At 40.9% G+C, this 20,924-nt stretch overlaps 2 protein-coding genes across 3 annotated transcripts in view; both read left to right on the top strand.

Annotated features, from left to right (window-relative positions):
• LOC135536916 (C-type lectin domain family 4 member E-like) overlaps nt 1-1,694 on the top strand; it is a 28,523-nt gene extending 26,829 nt beyond the window's left edge. The window contains exon 6 of the mRNA XM_064963135.1: nt 1,135-1,694. Coding sequence (XP_064819207.1) covers nt 1,135-1,306 — 172 coding nt within the window. The 3' untranslated portion in view covers nt 1,307-1,694. The remainder of the gene's footprint in view (nt 1-1,134) is intronic.
• Nucleotides 1,695-3,764: 2,070 nt separating this feature from the next.
• LOC135536935 (CD209 antigen-like protein C) lies at nt 3,765-16,327 on the top strand. Of its 2 annotated transcripts, XM_064963158.1 has the most exons (6): nt 3,767-4,154; nt 8,661-8,756; nt 11,901-12,065; nt 12,193-12,335; nt 12,492-12,595; nt 15,596-16,326. In XM_064963158.1, exons 1-6 carry the CDS (start codon nt 4,052-4,054, stop codon nt 15,753-15,755), a joined length of 771 nt encoding a protein of 256 aa, XP_064819230.1. In that variant the 5' UTR covers nt 3,767-4,051; the 3' UTR covers nt 15,756-16,326. The 2 variants fall into 2 exon arrangements, with proteins under 2 accessions (XP_064819231.1, XP_064819230.1); XM_064963159.1 differs by lacking the exon at nt 8,661-8,756 and having other exon boundaries at nt 3,765-4,154; nt 15,596-16,327.
• Nucleotides 16,328-20,924: the final 4,597 nt, after the last annotated feature.

Genomic DNA, 20,924 nt, shown 5'->3' with positions numbered 1-20,924 from the left:
AGTGTGGGGGTAGACTCTACCCCACTCTACCCACACACTCACTAGACTCTACCCACACACTCACTAGACTCTACCCACACACTCACTAGACTCTGCCCACACACTCACTAGACCCTACCCACACACACTCACTAGATTCTACCAACACACTCACTACACTCAATAGACTCTACCCACACACTCAATAGACTCCACCCACACCCTCAATAGACTCCACCCACACACTCACTAGACTCTACCCACACACTCACTAGACTCTACCCACACACTCACTAGACTCTACCCACACACTCACTAGACTCTACCCCCACACTCACTAGACTCTACCCACACACTCACTACACTCAATAGACTCTACCCACACACTCACTAGACTCTACAAACACACTCACTAGACTCTTCTCACACACTCACTAGTCTCTACCCACACACTCACTAGACTCTACCCACACACTCACTAGACTCTACCCACACACTCACTAGACTCTACCCACACACTCACTAGACTCTACCCACACACTCACTAGACTCTACCCACACACTCACTAGACTATACCCACACACTCACTAGACTCTACCCACACACTCACACATACTTACACAGATACTGAAATACATGTACACACAAAACACACACATGTATATTGACGCCACAAATCGGTCCCATTTAAAATCTTTTTTCCCTTATACGACCTCTTTCTCTAACCCTAAACTTAACCCTAAAACTAACCCTAACCCTATACTAATTCTAACCCTAACCCTATACTAATTCTAACCTTAACACTAAACCCCCTAGAAATAGTATTTACCACGTCCACACACACACACAGACAGACAGACAGACAGACAGACAGACAGACAGACAGACACACACACACACTTTCACATTCTTCACACTCACCCTGCAACTCTGTCTATCCTAATTGCCTGGTCACTTTTCATTTTGTGTTTAATATTTTCATTTTTTTATTTAGCAAATGTTTTATTATTTTATTTCTTACTATTTAACTCTGCATTGTTGGGAAAGGACCCATAACTAAGCATTTCATGGTAAAGTTAACACCTGTTGTATTCAGCGCATGTGACAAATCAAAATGTTTATTAATTATTTTCTCTGTTTTCTTTACCCTGTAGTTACTGGTACTTACAGCAGCCTGATAATGGTGGTGACAACCCAGCAAATGGGGAGGAGGACTGTGTTGAGCTGAACACAGAAACCTGGCGTCCTGTAAAGGCATGGAATGACCAGTCATGTTTAGACAATCGTCATTGGATTTGTGAGAAAAGTGGTTTAACAACACCATGACAACAGAGGAGGCTGGTGGGAGAACGCGCACACATACAGCACCTTACAGTGCACACAACTTCATTCTCTCTCTCTCTAAGACACAGACACACCAACACACTGCTGGTACTCTACTGAGTGGCAAACAATCTGATAATGGTTGTGAACCAGGATATACTGTAACAAGGACTGTGCTGATGTTAATATTGGGTATTCTGAGTCTGTATATAAATATTATGACATAGCATTTACCTCTCTTCATAACTGGATTTGTGAAGAGTTATACAGTAGCTCATTATATAGTAGTGCTACAGTGCTAATGCATCTCTCTCTAATTAAACAGTGTGTAGACATATTGTCATCTGTAAAATGCTTGTATTCATTGTTTAAATAGAAACATATTATGTGATTTGCCATAATGTGATTTTTTTCATAATCAATTATTAGCATAAACGACTTTAGTAAGAAGATGAACTCAGGCTCAGATGAAGTAAGAAAGGAACCTATCAGGTTTACCAGCTTCCTGATTGAATGTGATTGGATTGTCAAAACAATGTGAATTGCAGTTGGACACAGACAGAAGGCAGAACAGTGCTGAGAGGATACCTGCTGCACGCAGGCAAACACACACACACAGACACACACACAGACACACACACAGACACAGACACAGACACAAAAACAGACACAAACACAGACAGACACACAGACACACACACAGACAAACACACAGACACACACAAAGACACGTGTGAAGTTCCCCTTTTCTGATAAAGATGCAGACAGAAAACCCACACACACCTCTGAATAACCCGTCACACTGACGTCACACACAGACAGCTTAGATAAAAGAAAAGTGTCCCTATTGGTGGCATAGAGAGAGATAGAGTCACAATGTAAACTCCATTTGAAGGCTGGAGAAGCCACAAACAGAACAGTCAAAGTGATAGGATGAAAGGCTGCACTCTTCACTACTTGTTTTCATGCAGCTATCATGTTATATCACTGTGTTTAGCATATCCTGTAATGTATAACTTCCTGATTGAAGGTGATTGGATACTTTAAAAACTGTAGTCGACAACAGACAGAGATCCGAGAGGTAACTGGTTGAGATGCACATCAGAGCAACTACTCAACTACTAGTCACTGAAGTTAGAATCATACAGTAGATATTACCATTAGTAGTCAGATAGAAAGGTAATCATACAGTAGATATTACCATTAGAGTCAGTTAGAAAGGTAATCATACAGTAGATATTACCATTAGGAGTCAGTTAGAAAGGTAATCAGACAGTAGATATTACCATTAGGAGTCAGTTAGAAAGGTAATCATACAGTAGATATTACTATTAGTAGTCAGATAGAAAGGTAATCATACAGTAGATATTACCATTAGGAGACAGTTAGAAAGGTAATCATACAGTAGATATTACCATTAGGAGTCAGTTAGAAAGGTAATCATACAGTAGATATTACCATTAGGAGACAGTTAGAAAGGTAATCATACAGTATATATTACCATTAGGAGACAGTTAGAAAGGTAATCATACAGTAGATATTACCATTAGGAGACAGTTAGAAAGGTAATCATACAGTAGATATTACCATTAGGAGACAGTTAGAAAGGTAATCATACAGTAGATATTACCATTAGGAGACAGTTAGAAAGGTAATCATACAGTAGATATTACCATTAGGAGTCAGTTAGAAAGGTAATCATACAGTAGATATTACCATTAGGAGACAGAAAGGTAATCATACAGTAGATATTACCATTAGGAGTCAGTTAGAAAGGTAATCATACAGTAGATATTACCATTAGGAGACAGAAAGGTAATCATACAGTAGATATTACCATTTGTAGACAGTTAGAAAGGTAATCATACAGTAGATATTACCATTAGGAGTCAGTTAGAAAGGTAATCATACAGTAGATATTACCATTAGGAGACAGTTAGAAAGGTAATCATACAGTAGATATTACCATTAGGAGACAGTTAGAAAGGTAATCATACAGTAGATATTACCATTAGGAGACAGTTAGAAAGGTAATCATACAGTAGATATTACCATTAGGAGACAGTTAGAAAGGTAATCATACAGTAGATATTACCATTAGGAGACAGTTAGAAAGGTAATCATACAGTAGATATTACCATTAGGAGACAGTTAGAAAGGTAATCATACAGTAGATATTACCATTAGGAGTCAGTTAGAAAGGTAATCATACAGTAGATATTACCATTAGGAGTCAGTTAGAAAGGTAATCATTAGTAAGATAATACTATAAGTAAAAGTAAAAAAATTATTATAAATAACTTTTATAATAAGAAGAACAAAGGCACAGATGAGTAAATAAAGGAACAATCTCTGAGTTTTACCAGCTTCCTGATTCAATGTGAGTCACGAAGTGCGAGCCATGATGTCACTTCCTTACGAACAATGTCACATAGTTATTGCGGAATATAACATCTTACTTGAAAGAGATTGCATACTTAAAACGTTCTTTCTACTGCAGTCGACCACAGACAGACAGAGACACCAATGGAGAGGCACATCAGACAACAACTTGTCATTGAATTTAGAATCATACAGCAGATATTACCATTAGGAGTCTGTTAGAAAGGTATTCATACAGTAGAAGTAAGTTAATACTATAAGTAAAAGTAAAAATCATATATATTACAATAAAAGGTCAGACAGTCTGAATTAGTTGATGAATTGATTGATTGGGGTCATCATTGATATTCGGTACGGTTAGTTAAGATGGCCGACTACGTCAACAAACAGGTGATTGAATTAAAAGAAGTTAATGAAGAAAACCAGAATAGAGCAACGAGGAGCATGAAGACTGAGACCCATCTCTCAGGTACAAAGAATTATCTTTCTCTCTCTCACACACAGATACAGACAGGTATGAACGCACACACCGAACGCACACACGTATGCTGGCACGTGCACACACACTATATAGCACATCATAGAAAAGCGCTTGTTCGTTTTTTATTGTTCTGTCTTCTCTTTGGTACAGCTGGTACAGAGCCTGGGGTTTACAACCTGCTGGGGTCACATACACTGAAATGCATCAATTCAATTTATTGTCTAAATTCAGTTGTTGGAACTACGTAGAACTATTTAAAAAGACCAATTGAACATAATATTTTTAAACAACGACACACTGGACACCCCACCACTCTTATTGGTAAACAGCTGAGGGTCTGGTAACCTGAAACAGGCTCTGTGCACCTGGTGACCCATTTTTTCCTCCGGAGACGGAACCACTCTCAGAAAAATGTTCGCTGCAGAAATGTAACCACTCTCCAATTCATAGACAGAGCTATGTATGACTGGTACAGTAAGTAATTCATAGACAGACCTATATATGACTGGTATTGTATGTAAATTATAGACAGAACTACAGTATGTCTGACTTATATTGTATGTAATTCATAGATAGAACTACAGTATGTATGACTGGTACTGTATGTAATTCATAGACAGAACTACAGTATGTCTGACTGATACTGTATGTAATTCATAGACATAACTATGTATGACTGGTACTGTATGTAATTCATAGACAGAACTATATATGACTGGTACTGTATGTAATTCATAGATAGAACTACAGTATGTATGACTGGTACTGTATGTAATTCATAGACAGAACTAGGTATGACTGGTACTGTATGTAATTCATAGACAGAACTACAGTATGTATGGTACTGTATGTAATTCATAGACAGAGCTATGTATGACTGGTACTGTATGTAATTCATAGACAGAAATATATATGACTGGTATTGTATGTAAATTATAGACAGAAATATATATGACTGGTATTGTATGTAAATTATAGACAGAACTATGTATGACTGGTACTGTATGTAATTGATAGACAGAGCTATGTATGACTGGTACTGCATGTAATTGATAGACAGAACTGTATGTATGTATGACTGGTACTGTATGTAAATTAAAGACAGAACTTTGTATGTCTGGTACTGTATGTAAATTATAGACAGAACTATGTATGACTGGTACTGTATGTAATTGATAGACAGAACTATTTATGACTGGTACTGTATGTAATTCATAGACAGAACTATGTATGACTGGTACTGTATGTAATTGATAGACAGAACTATGTATGACTGGTACTGTATGTAATTGATAGACAGAACTATGTATGACTGGTACTGTATGTAATTGATAGACAGAACTATGTATGACTGGTACTGTACGTAATTCATAGACAGAGTTATGTATGACTGGTACTGTATGTAATTCATAGACAGAACTACAGTATGTATGACTGGTACTGTATGTAATTCATAGACAGAACTATATATGACTGGTACTGTATGTAATTCATAGACAGAGCTATGTATGACTGGTACTGTACGTAATTCATAGACAGAGCTACAGTATGTGTGACTGGTACTGTATGTAATTCATAGACAGAACGATGTATGTATGACTGGTACTGTATGTAATTCATAGACAGAACTATGTATGTATGACTGGTAATGTATGTAATTCATAGACAGAACTATGTATGACTGGTACTGTAAGTAATTCATAGACAGAACTATGTATGACTGTTACTGTATGTAATTCATAGACAGAGCTACAGTATGTATGACTGGTACTGTATGTAATTCATAGACAGAACAATGTATGTATGACTGGTACTGTATGTAATTCATAGACATAACTATATATGACTGGTACTTTATGTAATTCATAGACAGAACTACTGTCAGGACCCGGTTACTGAACCTGGGTCTCCGGAGTGAGAAACAGTCACTTAACCAACTGAGCCACGAATAGTCAGCAGAACCCAGAAGATGAGGCAGACACAGCAGTACTTAAGACGGTGTATTTAATAAAGTAAAAAGGAGAAGTCCTTCAATACAAAAAAATGGCAAATCCAAAAGGTGGTAGGAATAGCACAAAAAGCCTCAAGAGATACTCAAAAACAAAACAGAATTCCACAAGAGCATCCACCGGAATCGACAAGAGTACACAGAACACTAGGGCTGGGTGCTAACATACAAACACAGAGCACAGAACTGAGGGAAACTAAGGGTTTAAATACAATCAGGGGAAACGAGCCACAGGTGCAAATAATAATGGGGAACAAGGGAAAAAACATGAGGTCAAAAAGCACAATGGGGGCATCTAGTGACCAAAACCCGGAACAACCCTGGCCAAATCCTGACAACTACAGTATGTATGACTGGTACTGTATGTAATTCATAGACAGGGCTACAGTATGTATGACTGGTACTGAATGTAATTCATAAACAGAACTACAGTATTGTCGTGTCTTTGGCTATGCCGGATTATGTGATATGACTTGCTATTCTATAAAATGATTTCTCCGTAATTAATATCACATGATTGAGCTAATCTTGTAAATGTAATTAACTAGAGAGTCAGGCACCACAAAATAATATTTATAGAGCTATTAACTTCTGAATAAACTCTTAAAGACCTAGTAATATTTTACATCAATATCAATTATCGTCTTAATTCAGTCTCATCTGAAAGTTGTAAATTCTTGGTTATCTGCAAGAACCCTGGCTAACAAGTTGAATCAGCAATACAAAATTGGGTTTAATTATGTATTTACTAAATACCTAACTAATCACACATAATTCACATACACACAATTAATCATAAATTGATTACAAATTACGTCATAAAGGAAAACGTCCCTAGCGGACGGAACAGATATGACAGCTGGTTACACAAAGAAAAGGGGGTTGGGTTTGAGTGAAAGAGTTGGAAGACTGAAGAACAAAGGGAGAAGCGATGTCTCTATCGGGCCGTAGGCAGCTACTCTATCATAAATACAGAATCTTATGCATTCTAAATTACCGCCCATTTGGAAAAGGAAAATGCAATAAATATTTACTCTGAGCTGCGCTTTGATGGGTTGGTTGTAGATGGATGGCCGTGTTGCCCAACAGAGTCATTTGTCCTTTGAAGAGTGTCTCTGGTGGTGAACGGAAACTTTGTAGTGTCGTCGTTGCGTGGTAGACGGGATACTCTGTCTGTCCTTTCCTAGCCCACGTTTTTAGCTGCTGTTGCTAACTCAACGGCGAGGAGGTATCACTTCTTTAGTGAATAAGAGTTCAAAGTTCATACCGTTCGCAACCAAAGCTCAAGCTGAGGTTGGCTTCATTCAGTATTCTGAACCATTCTGACATCGGAATGTCATCCTACCGTACCCGGAACAGGAAGTTCGGTTATCGTCAAGGTCTTATATAGGAAGGGAGAAAATGGGTGTGTGTCATAGAACCTTTGTCTCTTCACGTGGGCGGGCCACTGAGTGAGCAGCAATATCTTATGAAAACCCACATCTCACATTTTAGAAGCTAAAATCACATTTCATCCCATCACAAATCATTTAATATTCAAACATTTAAATTGAACAACAATTCCATATGAATCCCATAACTCTGATGTGTAGACTTTGCACTGTAGAGTTTATGTCATTTCATCATTGATGAGAATGTCTCAGATGACAACCGAACTGACATCATATTCATTAAGTACCACCGCATATGTTCAATTGTTCGGATTACCAGAATATAGTTCATTTCCCCCCACATTCTGACGTTCCCAGAATGTTAACCAAGTTTTTTTTAAATGTAACCGCAGTAGGTTAGAGAGAGGAAAAAGGGGGGAAGAGGTATTTATGACTGTCATAAACCTAACCTCCAGGCCAACGTCATGACAGTATGTACGACTGGTACTGTATGTAATTCATAGACAGAGCTACAGTATGTACGACTGGTACTGTATGTAATTCATAGACAGAGCTACAGTATGTATGACTGGTACTGTATGTAATTCATAGACAGAGCTACAGTATGTATGACTGGTACTGTATGTAATTCATAGCTACAGTATGTATGCAAGGACTGTCCATCCATGAGATCAAAATGATAATTTTACCCATCTGAGGTTACACAGTGTTTGTTAACAGTTCTGTGATAGAACAAACTTATATTTGGGGTCCTGAGGGGTTCAGAAAGTAAAACTAAGCTCATGAGGCATTTATAAGTTACATTCATGAAGAATGAATAATACTTTTCAAAGTCCCAACAATGTAAGCAGCAATCGCAGATATCCTCTTAAAGTCATGCTTTAGCTATATTGTGTAATTTTGGTAATTTCTTCATAAAGTAGCTCCCTGTATATCAGAATTAGCACAGCACTCTTGAGCAAACGGTCGCTACCAAGCCTAAATTGAGGGGGGGGGTTAAGTTCTCAGAATTCAAGTCATAGGCAGTAGTGATGTAGGATTATGTTTGTTCTGTTATCATAATGTAGGATGGTGTCTGCCTGTGTTTCTCTGCAGATGGAAGACTAAGACTCTACAGGCTGGCTGCTGTGTGTTTAGGAGTGCTGTGTGTTCTACAAGTCACTCTCAACATCTCCCTGCGGCTGGCTTTCTGTGAGTGAGGCCCAAATGACACCCTATTAGCACATTACTTATGAAAGTGCACTATGTAGGGAATATGGTGCCATTTGGGACTGCATACTGGAACCTATTTCAGTCAAAGTCAAGCACTGCCAATAATGTGACAACAAAAACAAAAGAACTGCATCAGGTCTACTTCAAATCAAATCAAATGTATTTATATAGCCCTTCTTACATCAGCTGATATCTCAAAGTGCTGTACAGAAACCCAGCCTAAAACCCCAAACAGCAAGCAATGCAGGTGTAGAAGCACGGTGGCTCGGAAAAACTTCCTAGAAAGATCAAATCCTAGGAAGAAACCTAGAGAGGAACCAGGCTATGAAGGGTGGCCAGTCCTCTTCTGGCTGTGCCGGGTGGAGATTCTAACAGAACATGGCCAAGATGTTCATATGTTCATAAATGACCAGCATGGTCAAAAAATAATAATCACAGTAGTTGTCGAGGGTGCAACAGGTCAGCACCTCAGGAGTAAATGTCAGTTGGCTTTTCATAGCCGATCATTGAGTACACTTGAGTACACAAACCATGTCTACAGTGTATTCGGAAAGTATTCAGACGTCTTCACATTTTGTCACATTACAGCCTTATTATAAAATTGATGAGTGGAAGAAAATATTGAATCAATCTACACACAATGACAAAGTGAAAACAGGTTAATATATTTTTTTTTTCCAACTGTATGAAAAAAAAAACATAAGTGCTTTATTTACATAAGTATTCAGACCCTTTGCTGTGAGACTCGAAATTGAGCTCAGGTGCATCATTTTTCCATTGATCATCCTTGAGAATTTCTACAACTTGATTGGAGTACACCTGTGGTAAATTCAATTGATTGGACATGATTTGAAAAGACATACACCTGTCTATATAAGGTCAGAGCAAAAAAAGCCATGAGGTCAAAGGAATTGTCCATAGAGCTCTGAGACAGGATTGTGTCGAGGCACAGATCTGGGGAAGGGTACCAAGATATTTCTGCAGCATTGAAGGTCCCCAAGAACACAGTGGCCTCCATCATTCCTAAATGGAAGGAGTTTGGAAACACCAAGACTCTTCCTAGACCTGGATACCTGGCCAAAATTAGCAATCAGGGGAGAAGGGCCTTGGTCAGAGAGGCGACCAAGAACCTGACGGTCACTCTGACAAAGCTCCAGGGTTCCTCTGTGGAGATGGGAGAACCTTCCAGAAGGACAACCATCTATGCAGCACTCCACCTATCAGGCCTTTATGGTGGAGTGGCCAGACGGAAGCCACTCCTCAGTAAAAGGCACATGACAGAAAACGCAGGAATGGCTTCGGGACACGTCTCTGAATGTCCTTCAGTGGCCAAGCCAGAGCCCGGACTTGAACCCAATCGAACACCTCTGGAGAGACTTAATATCTCTGCAGCGATTCTCCCCATCCAACCTAACAGAGGTTGAGAGGATCTACAGAGAAAATGGGAGAAACTCGCCAAATACAGGTGTGCCAAGCTCGTAGCATCATACCCAATAAGTCTCAAGGCTGTAATCGCTGCCAAAGGTGCTTCAACAAAGTGCTGAGTAAAGGGTCTAAATACTTATGTAAATGTGATATTTCTGTTTAATTATTTATAATAAAGTTGCAAAAATTTCTACAAAACTGTTTTTGCTTTGTCATTATGGGTTATTGTGTGTAGATTGATGAGGGGAGAAAACAATTTAATACATTGTAGAATAAGGTTGTAAGAAAGTCAAAGTGTCTGAATACTTTCCGAATGCACAGTATAAGCCTGGGATATCAACCATTCAAAGTTGGCCTTAGTGGGAGTGACCATAGAATTCTATGTAAGTGACCTTACTGAGTAAACAATTTGCCATTAGGCCATGTCCTTTGCCAGCAAATACTTTCCCCCTGGTCGTCACTAGTTAATACAGCCACAAAGTCATAATCATGGCTAAGCCCTAATTTCTCTTCTTAAAATGTACTTTTAAACCAAACCCTAACTAATGAAGGCCAAGTTTGATGCGTTGGTCCACCAGACCACCTGACCATTTGGGCGGAAGTGTCTGGGAACGAGATTAGATGTCATCTAAACTTAACTTTAGAGCGTGTTTCATACTTCAGTACAGCTTGTCCCCCTTTATACGTTTATATCTTATTCAACATAGTGGGTTATGTCACATTTGACATAGGTGATTTGTAAGTCGCTCTGGATAAGAGCGTCTGCTAAATGACTTAAATGTAATGTAAATGTGATATTATCACACAGTTATGCCACGTTTATGAACCCTTTATAAAGCATGACATATACTTATAGATGCTTAATAACACATTTATGAAGTGCTTATGAAAGCATGAGGAAGGCTGTATAAAAGCCTTTATAAACTGAATGTAATTTAAAGCAGGACCATGAAGGTATACTGTGTATTCTGAAGTTATTATTTGAGAGCATTGAAGATTAAATCCCAATCAGTGAAAGAATGATTGATCTAGCTAACTAGCAGATTTACATCAATCATCAACGTCAATGATCAGCTGATAGTCTGTCCTCTTTTCCGGATGTCCATCATGTCTTTGGTAACCAGTGGTGGAGTGATATTTGTTTATGACATCATCATGTCTCAATCAAAGTTTGTACCGACAGATGGCCCCTTTTGAATGTCTTTTTAGTGGCGGCAGGGTAGCCTAGTGGTTAGAGCGTTGGACTAGTAACCGGCAGGTTGAAAGTTCAAACCCCCGAGCTGACAAGGTACAAATCTGTCATTCTGCTCCTGAACAGGCAGTTAACCCACTGTTCCTAGGCCGTTATTGAAAATAAGAATTTGTTCTTAACTGACTTGCCTAGTTAAATAAAGGTTAAAAAGAAGATATATAGAATATACATAACATGCATCCTCAGATTACAACATGTGACAATATCCACATATCTCAGAAACAATATAAAACATGTTATATCCTTAACACCTTCCTACACCATGTTAGGCATTCCTCATTTCAAAATAGGCTATCAATGTCAATCTTGAATGATAATTCATCACATTTTACTGGTGAAATGTCCACACTGCATGCCAATATATCATGGGAATATTCATTTAGATTTCTTGATTTACTGTTTTGTGAGTGAATTAACCAGGAGCTATATGTATCAATGCTTTCCAGACAACAGAGGCAATGAGACTGTGGAGAAAGACCCGCTACAGACCAGTTACAACACTATGACTAAAGAGAGAGACCAGCTACAGACCAGTTACAACACCCTGACTAAAGAGAGAGACCAGCTTCAGAAGGATAGAGATGATATCATGTCAAAGTTCTCTAATATGAGTGAGTTAAACTGATAAATGATTATAACATCACATATCTAATATGCAGTAAACTTGTGTTTGTATTCTTCAATAATAGGTGTATAGAAGAGAATAATAAGATGGAAATGCATGTTTTTGTCTTGTAGAACAGAAATGTCCTGAAGGCTGGCAGAAGTTTGAATCCAGTTGGTACTTCCTGTCTACAGTGAAAAAGCCATGGAGGGAGAGTAGACAGGACTGTCTGGAGAGAGGAGCAGACCTGGTGATTGTAAACAGTGATATGGAACAGGTGAGAGAGAGAGAGAGAGAGAGAGAGAGAGAGAGAGAGAGAGAGATATGGCAGGGGGGTTATGATCAAACATCTCTTGGTCAGTAATGCATCTTACAGTATTTAACAGATGTCGTCTATAGTAGTTGACAATATCAGTATCTTTCTCACCAACAGGAGTTTCTCTTTGGCCTTACTAAGAGAGCCTGGATTGGTCTGACTGACTCTGTTACTGAGGGGACCTGGAAATGGGTGGACGGCACACCACTGACCACCCCAAGGTAAGAGAATACTGCTCTAATTACACTGACCACCCCATGGTAAGAGACTACTGCTCTATAATAACACTGACCACTCCAAGGTAAGAGACTACTGTTCTATAATAACACTGACCACCCCAAGATAAGTGTTACTGGAATTAAATTCCTACATGTTTTAATACCCAATTAAATTAAACACTCTGTCCACTTCTAAGAATTTGTAAGACCCTTATTTGCATAACATGGACAGAGACCAGTCTCAAAATAAATCAGCAGTGTTTATTCTCGAGAGTACTGAACATGATACAGTTTACCACAGGTTATAAACTGAAAATGACGTCATTAGTTTTCGAACTGTCCCGTCTCTTCTTCACCCTGGTACAAAGGCCGTCTAGTTCTCAAGCCTTCCCACATCGTCCCACACCAATTTAGATCATTTATGACCGAGCCAAGGTCTTCCTGTGTAGATAAGCATTCTAGCCAGTCTGACGATAAGTTCATTCATTTCTACCAAGGAACAGACAGTAATTGTTCTAATTCTTGATTCTATTTACACACATTATATTCAGTACTAGGATTAATAGAAAATTCATACATCTATACAGTAACATAATAGTATTCTGATTAGTCAGTCCTGATTGAAATGTATACATAATTAGTCATTATTGATAAAACTACTGCTCTGTAATCCCTTAACAATAAGAGACTAATGCTCTGTAATAACACTGACCATCCCAAGGTAACAGACTACTGCTCTATAATAACACTGACCATCCCAAGGTAAGAGACTACTGCTCTAAATAACACTGACCATCCCAAGGTAAGAGACTAAGCTTGACCACCCCAAGGTAAGAGACTACTGCTCTATAATAACACTGACCATCCCCCAAGGTAAGAGACTACTGCTCTATAATAACACTGACCACCCCTGGTAAGAGACTACTGCTCTATAATAACACTGACCATCCCAAGGTAACAGACTACTGATCTAGTGTAACACTGACCACCCCAAGGTAAGTACTGCTCTAATAACACTGATTTCTGCTCTATTAACACTGACCACCCCAAGGTAAGAGACTACTGCTCTAAATAACACTGACCATCCCAAGGTAAGAGACTACTGCTCTAATAACACTGACCACCCAAGGTAAGAGACTACTGCTCTAATAACACTGACCACCCCAAGGTAAGAGACTACTGCTCTAATAACACTGACCATCCCAAGGTAACAGACTACTGCTAACACTAATAACACTGACCATCCTAAGGTAAGAGACTACTGCTCTATAATAACACTGACCATCCCAAGGTAAGAGACTACTGCTCTAATAACACTGACCACCCCAAGGTAAGAGACTGCTCTAATAACACTGACCATCCCAAGGTAAGAGACTACTGCTCTAATAACACTGACCACCCCAAGGTAAGAGACTGCCATCCCAAGGTGCTCTGTAACACTGACCATCCCAAGGTAACAGACTACTGCTCTATAATAACACTGACCACCCCAAGGTAAGAGACTGCTGCTCTATAATAACACTGACCACCCCAAGGTAACTACTGCTCTAATAACACTGACCACCCCAAGGTAAGAGACTACTGCTCTGTAACACTGACCGCCCCAAGGTAAGAGACTGCTGCACTTCTGCTCTAATAACACTGACCACCCCAAGGTAAGAGACTGCTGCTCATAATAACACTGACCACCCCAAGGTAACAGACTACTGCTCTAAATAACACTCACCTCAGTGTAAGATAGGACTGATTCTCTGAGTTGTTCATAATCCTATGACTACAAAGTGAGATTTACCATCCGGGCGTGATAGAGACAAATGGAGGACAGAGGAGCCTCTTAAAGAAGAAGTTACAGGTCTGTGAGAGACAGAAATCTTGCTTGTTTGTAGGTGACCAAATACATATTTCCCACCATAATTTACAAATAAATTAATTAAAAATCCAACAATGTGATTTTCTTGATTTTTTTTCTCATTTTGTCTGTCATAGTTGAAATGTACCTCTGATGAAAATTACAGGCCTCTCTCATCTTTTTAAGTGGGAGAACTTGCACAATTGGTGGCTGACTAAATACTTTTTTGCCCCACTGTACATACACTGATACTCAAATACACACATACATGTACACATAACCCTAAAACTAACCCTAGCTCCTAACCCTAACCCTATACTAATTTGAACCTTAACCCTAACCCTAACCTATACTAATTCTAACCTTAACCCGAACCCTAACCCTATACTAATTCTAACCTTAACCCTAACCCTAACCCTAACCCTATAACTTATTCCTAACCCTAACCCTAACCCTATACTAATTCTAACCCTAACCCTAACCCTATACTAATTCTAACCCTAACCCTAACCCTATACTAATTCTAACCTAACCTAACCCTAACCCTAACCCTATACTAATTCTAACCTTAACCCTAACCCTAAAACTAACCCTAGCTCCTAACCCTAACCCTATACTAATTCTAACCTTAAACCCTAACCCCTAACCCTATACTAATTATAACCTTAACCCTAAACCCTAACCCTAAACCCTATACTAATTCTAACCTTAACCCTAACCCTAAGCCTATACTAATTCTAACCTTAACCCTCAACCCCTTAGAAATAGTATTTAACACATCCACACACACTTCCACATTCTTCACACTCGCTGTGCTACTCGCTGTGCTACTCTGTGTGCTACTCGCTGTGCTACTCTGTGTGCTACTCACTGTGCTACTCCATGTGCTACTCTGTGTGCTACTCTGTGTGCTACTCGCTGTGCTACTCTGTTTATTTTCTGTCCTAATTGCCTAGTCACTTTTTTTGTGTTACTATTTTTCTTTTTTCTTTAGCAAATGTTTTACTAAGTTATTTCTTACTGTTTAACTCTGCATTGTTGGGGAAGGACCCATAACTAAACATGTCATGGTAAAGTCTACACCTGTTCTATTTCGCTCATGTGACAAATCAAAATGTGTATTCATTATTTTCTCTGTCTTGTTTACCCTGTAGTTACTGGCACAAACTGCAGCTTGAGAATGATGGTGACACCCCAGCAAATCGGAAGGAGGACTGTGTTGAGCTGAACACAGAAACATGGCGTCCTGGAAAGGCATGGAATGACCTGTCATGTTCAGACAATCATTACTGGATTTGTGAGAAAGTGGTTTAACAACACCATGACAACAGAGGAGGCTGGTGGGAGGACTGAAAGGAATTTTATAATATCTGTACATTACAATTCTACCGGTGATTGCAAAAGTACAATGATTAATGCTTTGCTTGAGCTTGAGATTAAGAATCAGTGATAGACCTTGCAAGTGCATGAAAAGGTCAACTGTACAATGTCATATGTTTGTGTGTTGAAACTATACTTTGGGTAACAGATAGATAAAGGGAACCAAGTGTTCCTGTTGTTGCTATGTTCCAGTCTTACTTCTGCTTGCACATGACAGCAAAAATGGGAAGAGTGATTGGGAAACTAACTGCCAATAACACAATAAGCTGAACTCTGCCTAGCAGAGACATCTTTGTAGTAGCAACTATTAATTATGAGCTTATATGGTATTAAAGTTAAGGGACATCACCCCGGGTGGGGTGATCCTCAGGGATAAAAAGGGAAAACACCATATTTTGTGATGAGTGTGTTACATGCAAATTACTGTAAGTGTAAACTCTGGCTTGCAATCCGGCTTGCAATCCTTATTAAACAAACTAACCTCTGATCAAGGATGTTTCCTGTGGTCACTTGTGTGCACTTAGGGCAGAATTTCCTTTACAATTCTTGGCGACAAGGATGGGGTAGATAATGGCAGTCTTCAACTGATTCCAGAGTGAAGACAGGTCAACCGTACACAGACGGTCAACAGTGACCCAGGGAATTCTCACTCCACATAGAGGTTGGAGCAGATGAAACCCGCCTGAAATCACTGGAGCAGGGGAGACTGTGTACTCTATCCTAAACAAATTTAGATAGGACCTGGATTCTTTGATCATGGGTTAACAAGCTTAGTTTTAAGAAAATGAGCACCAAGTTTTAAGAAAATAGCGAGCTCTGTGAATGAGAGATAGGGTAGAGTCCTCTGAGAGAAGGCTGAATGAGAGATAGGGGTAGAGTCCTCTGAGAGAAGGCTGAATGAGAGATAGGGGTAGAGTCCTCTGAGAGAAGGCTGAATGAGAGATAGGGGTAGAGTCCTCTGAGAGAAGGCAGGAATGAGAGATAGGGGTAGAGTCCTCTGAGAGAAGGCTGAATGAGAGATAGGGGTAGAGTCCTCTGAGAGAAGGCTGAATGAGAGATAGGGGTAGTCCTCTGAGAGAAGGCAGGAATGAGAGATAGGGGTAGAGTCCTCTGAGAGAAGGCTGAATGAGAGATAGGGGTAGAGTCCTCTGAGAGAAGGACCTTTTGGTATTTTCTCTATTATTGGGATCGGAAGGGTCCTTTCTCAAAAATATTCCCAAAAAGCTTTCTCAAAAGGGGGCAAGAGGGCTGAGTCCTCTGCAAGAGGGCTGCTGAGGGATGCTGGAGCAAGAAGGGCTCAAGAAGGGTCATTCCATTCTCTATTATAGGGGTTGGCTGATTGGGAGATGTGGGCAGAGTCCTCTTGAGAGATAGGAGTATGAATGGGAGATAGGGGTAGAGTCTTCTTAAAGAAGGAAATGTATTAATGTATAAAAGATGGTGTCAGCGAGGATGTGCGTTAGCCGATTAGAAAACTTATTGGGAGATAGTGGTTTGAAAGTAGTGGTTTGGAAGATCGTGACAGCATCGTGGTGTAAACGGGGCTGTTACAGTACTCATCGGACTTATACTGGAAAAGTGAGAGAAGTGCATCTGGGAGAAGATATACAGTGGGGCAAAAGTATTTAGTCAGCCACCAATTGTGCAAGTTCTCCCACTTAAAAAGATGAGAGAGGCCTGTAATGTTCATCATATGTACACTTCAACTATGACAGACAAAATGAGATTTTTTTTCCAGAAAATCACATTGTAGGATTTTTAATGAATTTATTTGAAAATTATGGAGGGAAATAAGTATTTGGTCACCAACAAACAAGCAAGATTTATGGCTCTCACAAACCTGTAACTTCTTCTTTAAGAGGCTCATTGAGTGGCTGCTGCCAACACACTGACTCAACTCCAGCCACTTTAATAATGGGAATTGATGGGAAATTATGTAAAATATATCACTAGCCACTTTAAACAATGCTACCTAATATAATGTTTACATACCTACATTATTCATCTCATATGTATACGTATATACTGTACTCTATATCATCTACTGCATCTTTATGTAATACATGTATCACTAGCCACTTTAACTATGCCACTTTGTTTACATACTCATCTCATATGTATATACTGTACTTTCGATACCATCTACTGTATCTTGCCTATGCTGCTCTGTTCCATCACTCATTCATATATATCTTTATGTACATATTCTTTATCCCCTTACACTTGTGTTTATAAGACAGTAGTTTTGGAATTGTTAGTTAGATTACTTGTTGGTTATTACTGCATTGTCGGAACTAGAAGCACAAGCATTTCGCTACACTCGCATTAACATCTGCTAACCATGTGTATGTGACAAATACAATTTGGTTTGATTTGATTTGATAAAATTATATTTGATTTGAGAAACTGAGCTTGTAGAAAACAGCTAGTAGGGGGAGACAAACAACTATAAAGGTAGGTATTCATGCACATGTAACAGGCAAGACTAAAGCCTTGTTCACATTAGCAGTTTGAAATGACTGAAATCCTATTGTTTTGCATATCTGATTTGAATCTGTTCTCATTCCTGCAGTCTGAACAGCCACAAGCCAAATGCGTTGGATATATCGCTATGTGACGTGTCTGAACATCAAATCTGATTTGTTTGCCCTCAAGTTGTTTTTAGACTGTTATTTGGCATATTTTGTTGCTTGCTAGCTACTCTGTTGACAGTTTGATAAGAAAATGTGATAGCTAACTCGTTTTTTAAAGATGCACTATGCAGAAATCACTCCGACATTTGCTGGTTGCTAAAATTCTAAAAATGTGCCTAATTTCAGTTTATGTGACAAAACGAGTGTAGAGAATCATTGTACCATCTAAACCACAGTGAAATATATTTTCCATATCCAAAAATATAGAATTTTCAGCTGTTTGAAGCTGGTGTATAAAAACGAAAGTAAATGACCCAGTGTCACTCCCTGGTCTAAGTATTTTGTGTTTTTCTTCATTTATTTGGTCAGGCCAGGGTGTGGCATGGGTTTTTGCATGTCGTGTGTTTGTATTGGGATTGTAGCTTAGTGGGGTGTTCTAGATAAGTCTATGGCTGTCTGAAGTGGTTCTCAATCAGAGGCAGGTGTTTATCGTTATCTGTGATTGGGAATCATATTTAGGCAGCCATATTCTTTGAGTGTTTCGTGGGTGATTGTCCTTAGTGTCCTTATGTTCCTGTCTTGTGTACTAGTTTGCACCAGTATTAGGCTGTTTCGGTTTTCGTAATGTTTATTGTTTTTTTGTTGTTTTTGTAATTGATTCGTGTTCACGTTTGTTTATTAAACATGGATCGTAATCTACATCGCTGCATTTTGGTCCGACTCTCATTCACACATAGAAAGCCAGAACAGAATCACCCACCACAACAGGACCAAGCGGCGTGTCAACAGGCAGGAGCAGCAGGAGAAGCAACAGAGGCAGCAGCAGCAGCAGCAGCAGCAGCAGTGGGAGAGGCTGCATTATTTGGATAAATGGACTTGGGAGGAGATCCTTGATGAGAAGGACCCTGGGAACAGCCTGGAGAATATCGCCGTCCCAAGGAAGAACTGGAGGCGGAAAAGCGGAGAGGCGCTGGTATGAGGAGGCAGCACAGCGACGCGGATGGAAGCCCGAGAGTCAGCCCCAAATATGTCTTGGGGTTGGGAATCACAGGGAGTATGGCGACGCTAGTTAGGAGACCTGTGCCAACTTCCTGTGCTTACCGGGGGGCTAGAGAGACCGGCAGGCACCGTGTTATGCTGGAGGTGCACACGGTGTCTCCAGTGCGGGTGCACTGGAGAGTGAGCGTGTAGGCCAAATGCCATGAAGCCGGCTCTACGCATCTGGTCCCCAGTGCGTCTCCTTGGGCCGGCTTACATGGCACCAGCCTTGCGCACGCTGTCCCCCGGTTTGCCTGCATAGCCCTTGTGCAGGTTATTCCACTTCGCCGCACTGGCAGAGCGACCGGGAGTATTCAACCAGGTAAGGTTGGGCAGGCTCGGTGCTCAAGAGCTCCAGTGCGCCTGCACAGTCCGGTCTACCCTGTACCACCTCCACGCACCAGCCCTCCGGTGGCAGCTCCCCGCACCAGGCTTCCTGTGCATGTCCTCGGCCCAGTACCACCAGTGCCAGCACCACGCATCAGGCCTAAAGTGTGCCTCGCCTCTCCAGCGCTGCCAGAGCCTTCCTCCTCTCCTGTGCTGCCGGAGTCTCCCGGCTGTTTAGCGCTGCCAAAGCCTTCTGCCTCTAAAGCGCTGCCGGAGTCTCCCGCCTGTTTAGCGCTGCCAGAGCCTTCCGCCTCTGCAGCGCTGCTCGAGTCTCCTAACTGTTTAGCGCAGTCAGAGCTGCCAGCCTGCATGGAGCAGCCAGAGCTGCCAGTCTGCATGGAACAGCCAGAGCTGCCAGTCTGCATGGAGCAGCCAGAGCTGCCAGTCTGCATGGAGCAGCAAGAGCTGTCAGTCTGCAAGGAGCTGCCAGTCTGCAAGGAGCTGCCAGTCAGCCAGACTCTTCCAGATCTGCAGTCAGCCAGACTCTTCCAGATCTGCCAGTCAGCCAGACTCTTCCAGATCCGCCAGTCAGCCAGACTCTTCCAGATCCGCCAGTCAGCCAGGATCTGCCAGAACCGCCAGCCAGCCAGGATCTGCCAGATCCAACTACCTGCCTGAGCTTCCTCTCAGTGCTGAGCTTCCTCTCAGTGCTGAGCTTCCTCTCAGTGCTGAGCTTCCCCTCAGTCCCGAGCTTTCCCTCAGTCCCGAGCTTCCCCTCAGTCCCGAGCTACCCCTCAATCCCGAGCTACCCCTCAGTCCCGAGCTGCCCTCAGTCCCGAGCTGCCTCTGCCCTGTCCCGAGCTGCCCCCAGTCCCGAGCTGCCCCTCAGTCCCGAGCTGCCCCTCAGTCCAGTGGGGTCCTGGGTGAGGACTACTAGGCCATGGTCGGCGGCGACTATCTAAGGACGCGAGGAGGAGGGACTAAGACTTTGATAGAGTGGGGTCCACGTCCCGCGCCGGAGCCGCCACCGTGGACAGACGCCCACCTGGACCCTCCCCTATGGGTTTTGGTGTCCGCACTACAACACTACGACCAGAAAGATTCT

The sequence above is a fragment of the Oncorhynchus masou genome, unplaced genomic scaffold (assembly GCF_036934945.1).
Source record: "Oncorhynchus masou masou isolate Uvic2021 unplaced genomic scaffold, UVic_Omas_1.1 unplaced_scaffold_685, whole genome shotgun sequence".
In the NCBI taxonomy this organism is placed as follows: domain Eukaryota; kingdom Metazoa; phylum Chordata; class Actinopteri; order Salmoniformes; family Salmonidae; genus Oncorhynchus; species Oncorhynchus masou.
The sequence above is the reverse complement of the archived record's forward strand: the minus strand, read 5'-3'. Positions and strand labels throughout refer to the sequence as shown.

Bases quoted from the DNA above. Each gene is read 5' to 3' on its own strand.
- LOC135536935 (XM_064963158.1), top strand. From the start codon at position 4,052: ATGGCCGACTACGTCAACAAACAGGTGATTGAATTAAAAGAAGTTAAT. The intron at 12,066-12,192 runs GTGAGTTAAACT...TTTGTCTTGTAG, and splicing joins GTCAAAGTTCTCTAATATGA to AACAGAAATGTCCTGAAGGC. The intron at 12,596-15,595 runs GTAAGAGAATAC...TTTACCCTGTAG, and splicing joins ACACCACTGACCACCCCAAG to TTACTGGCACAAACTGCAGC.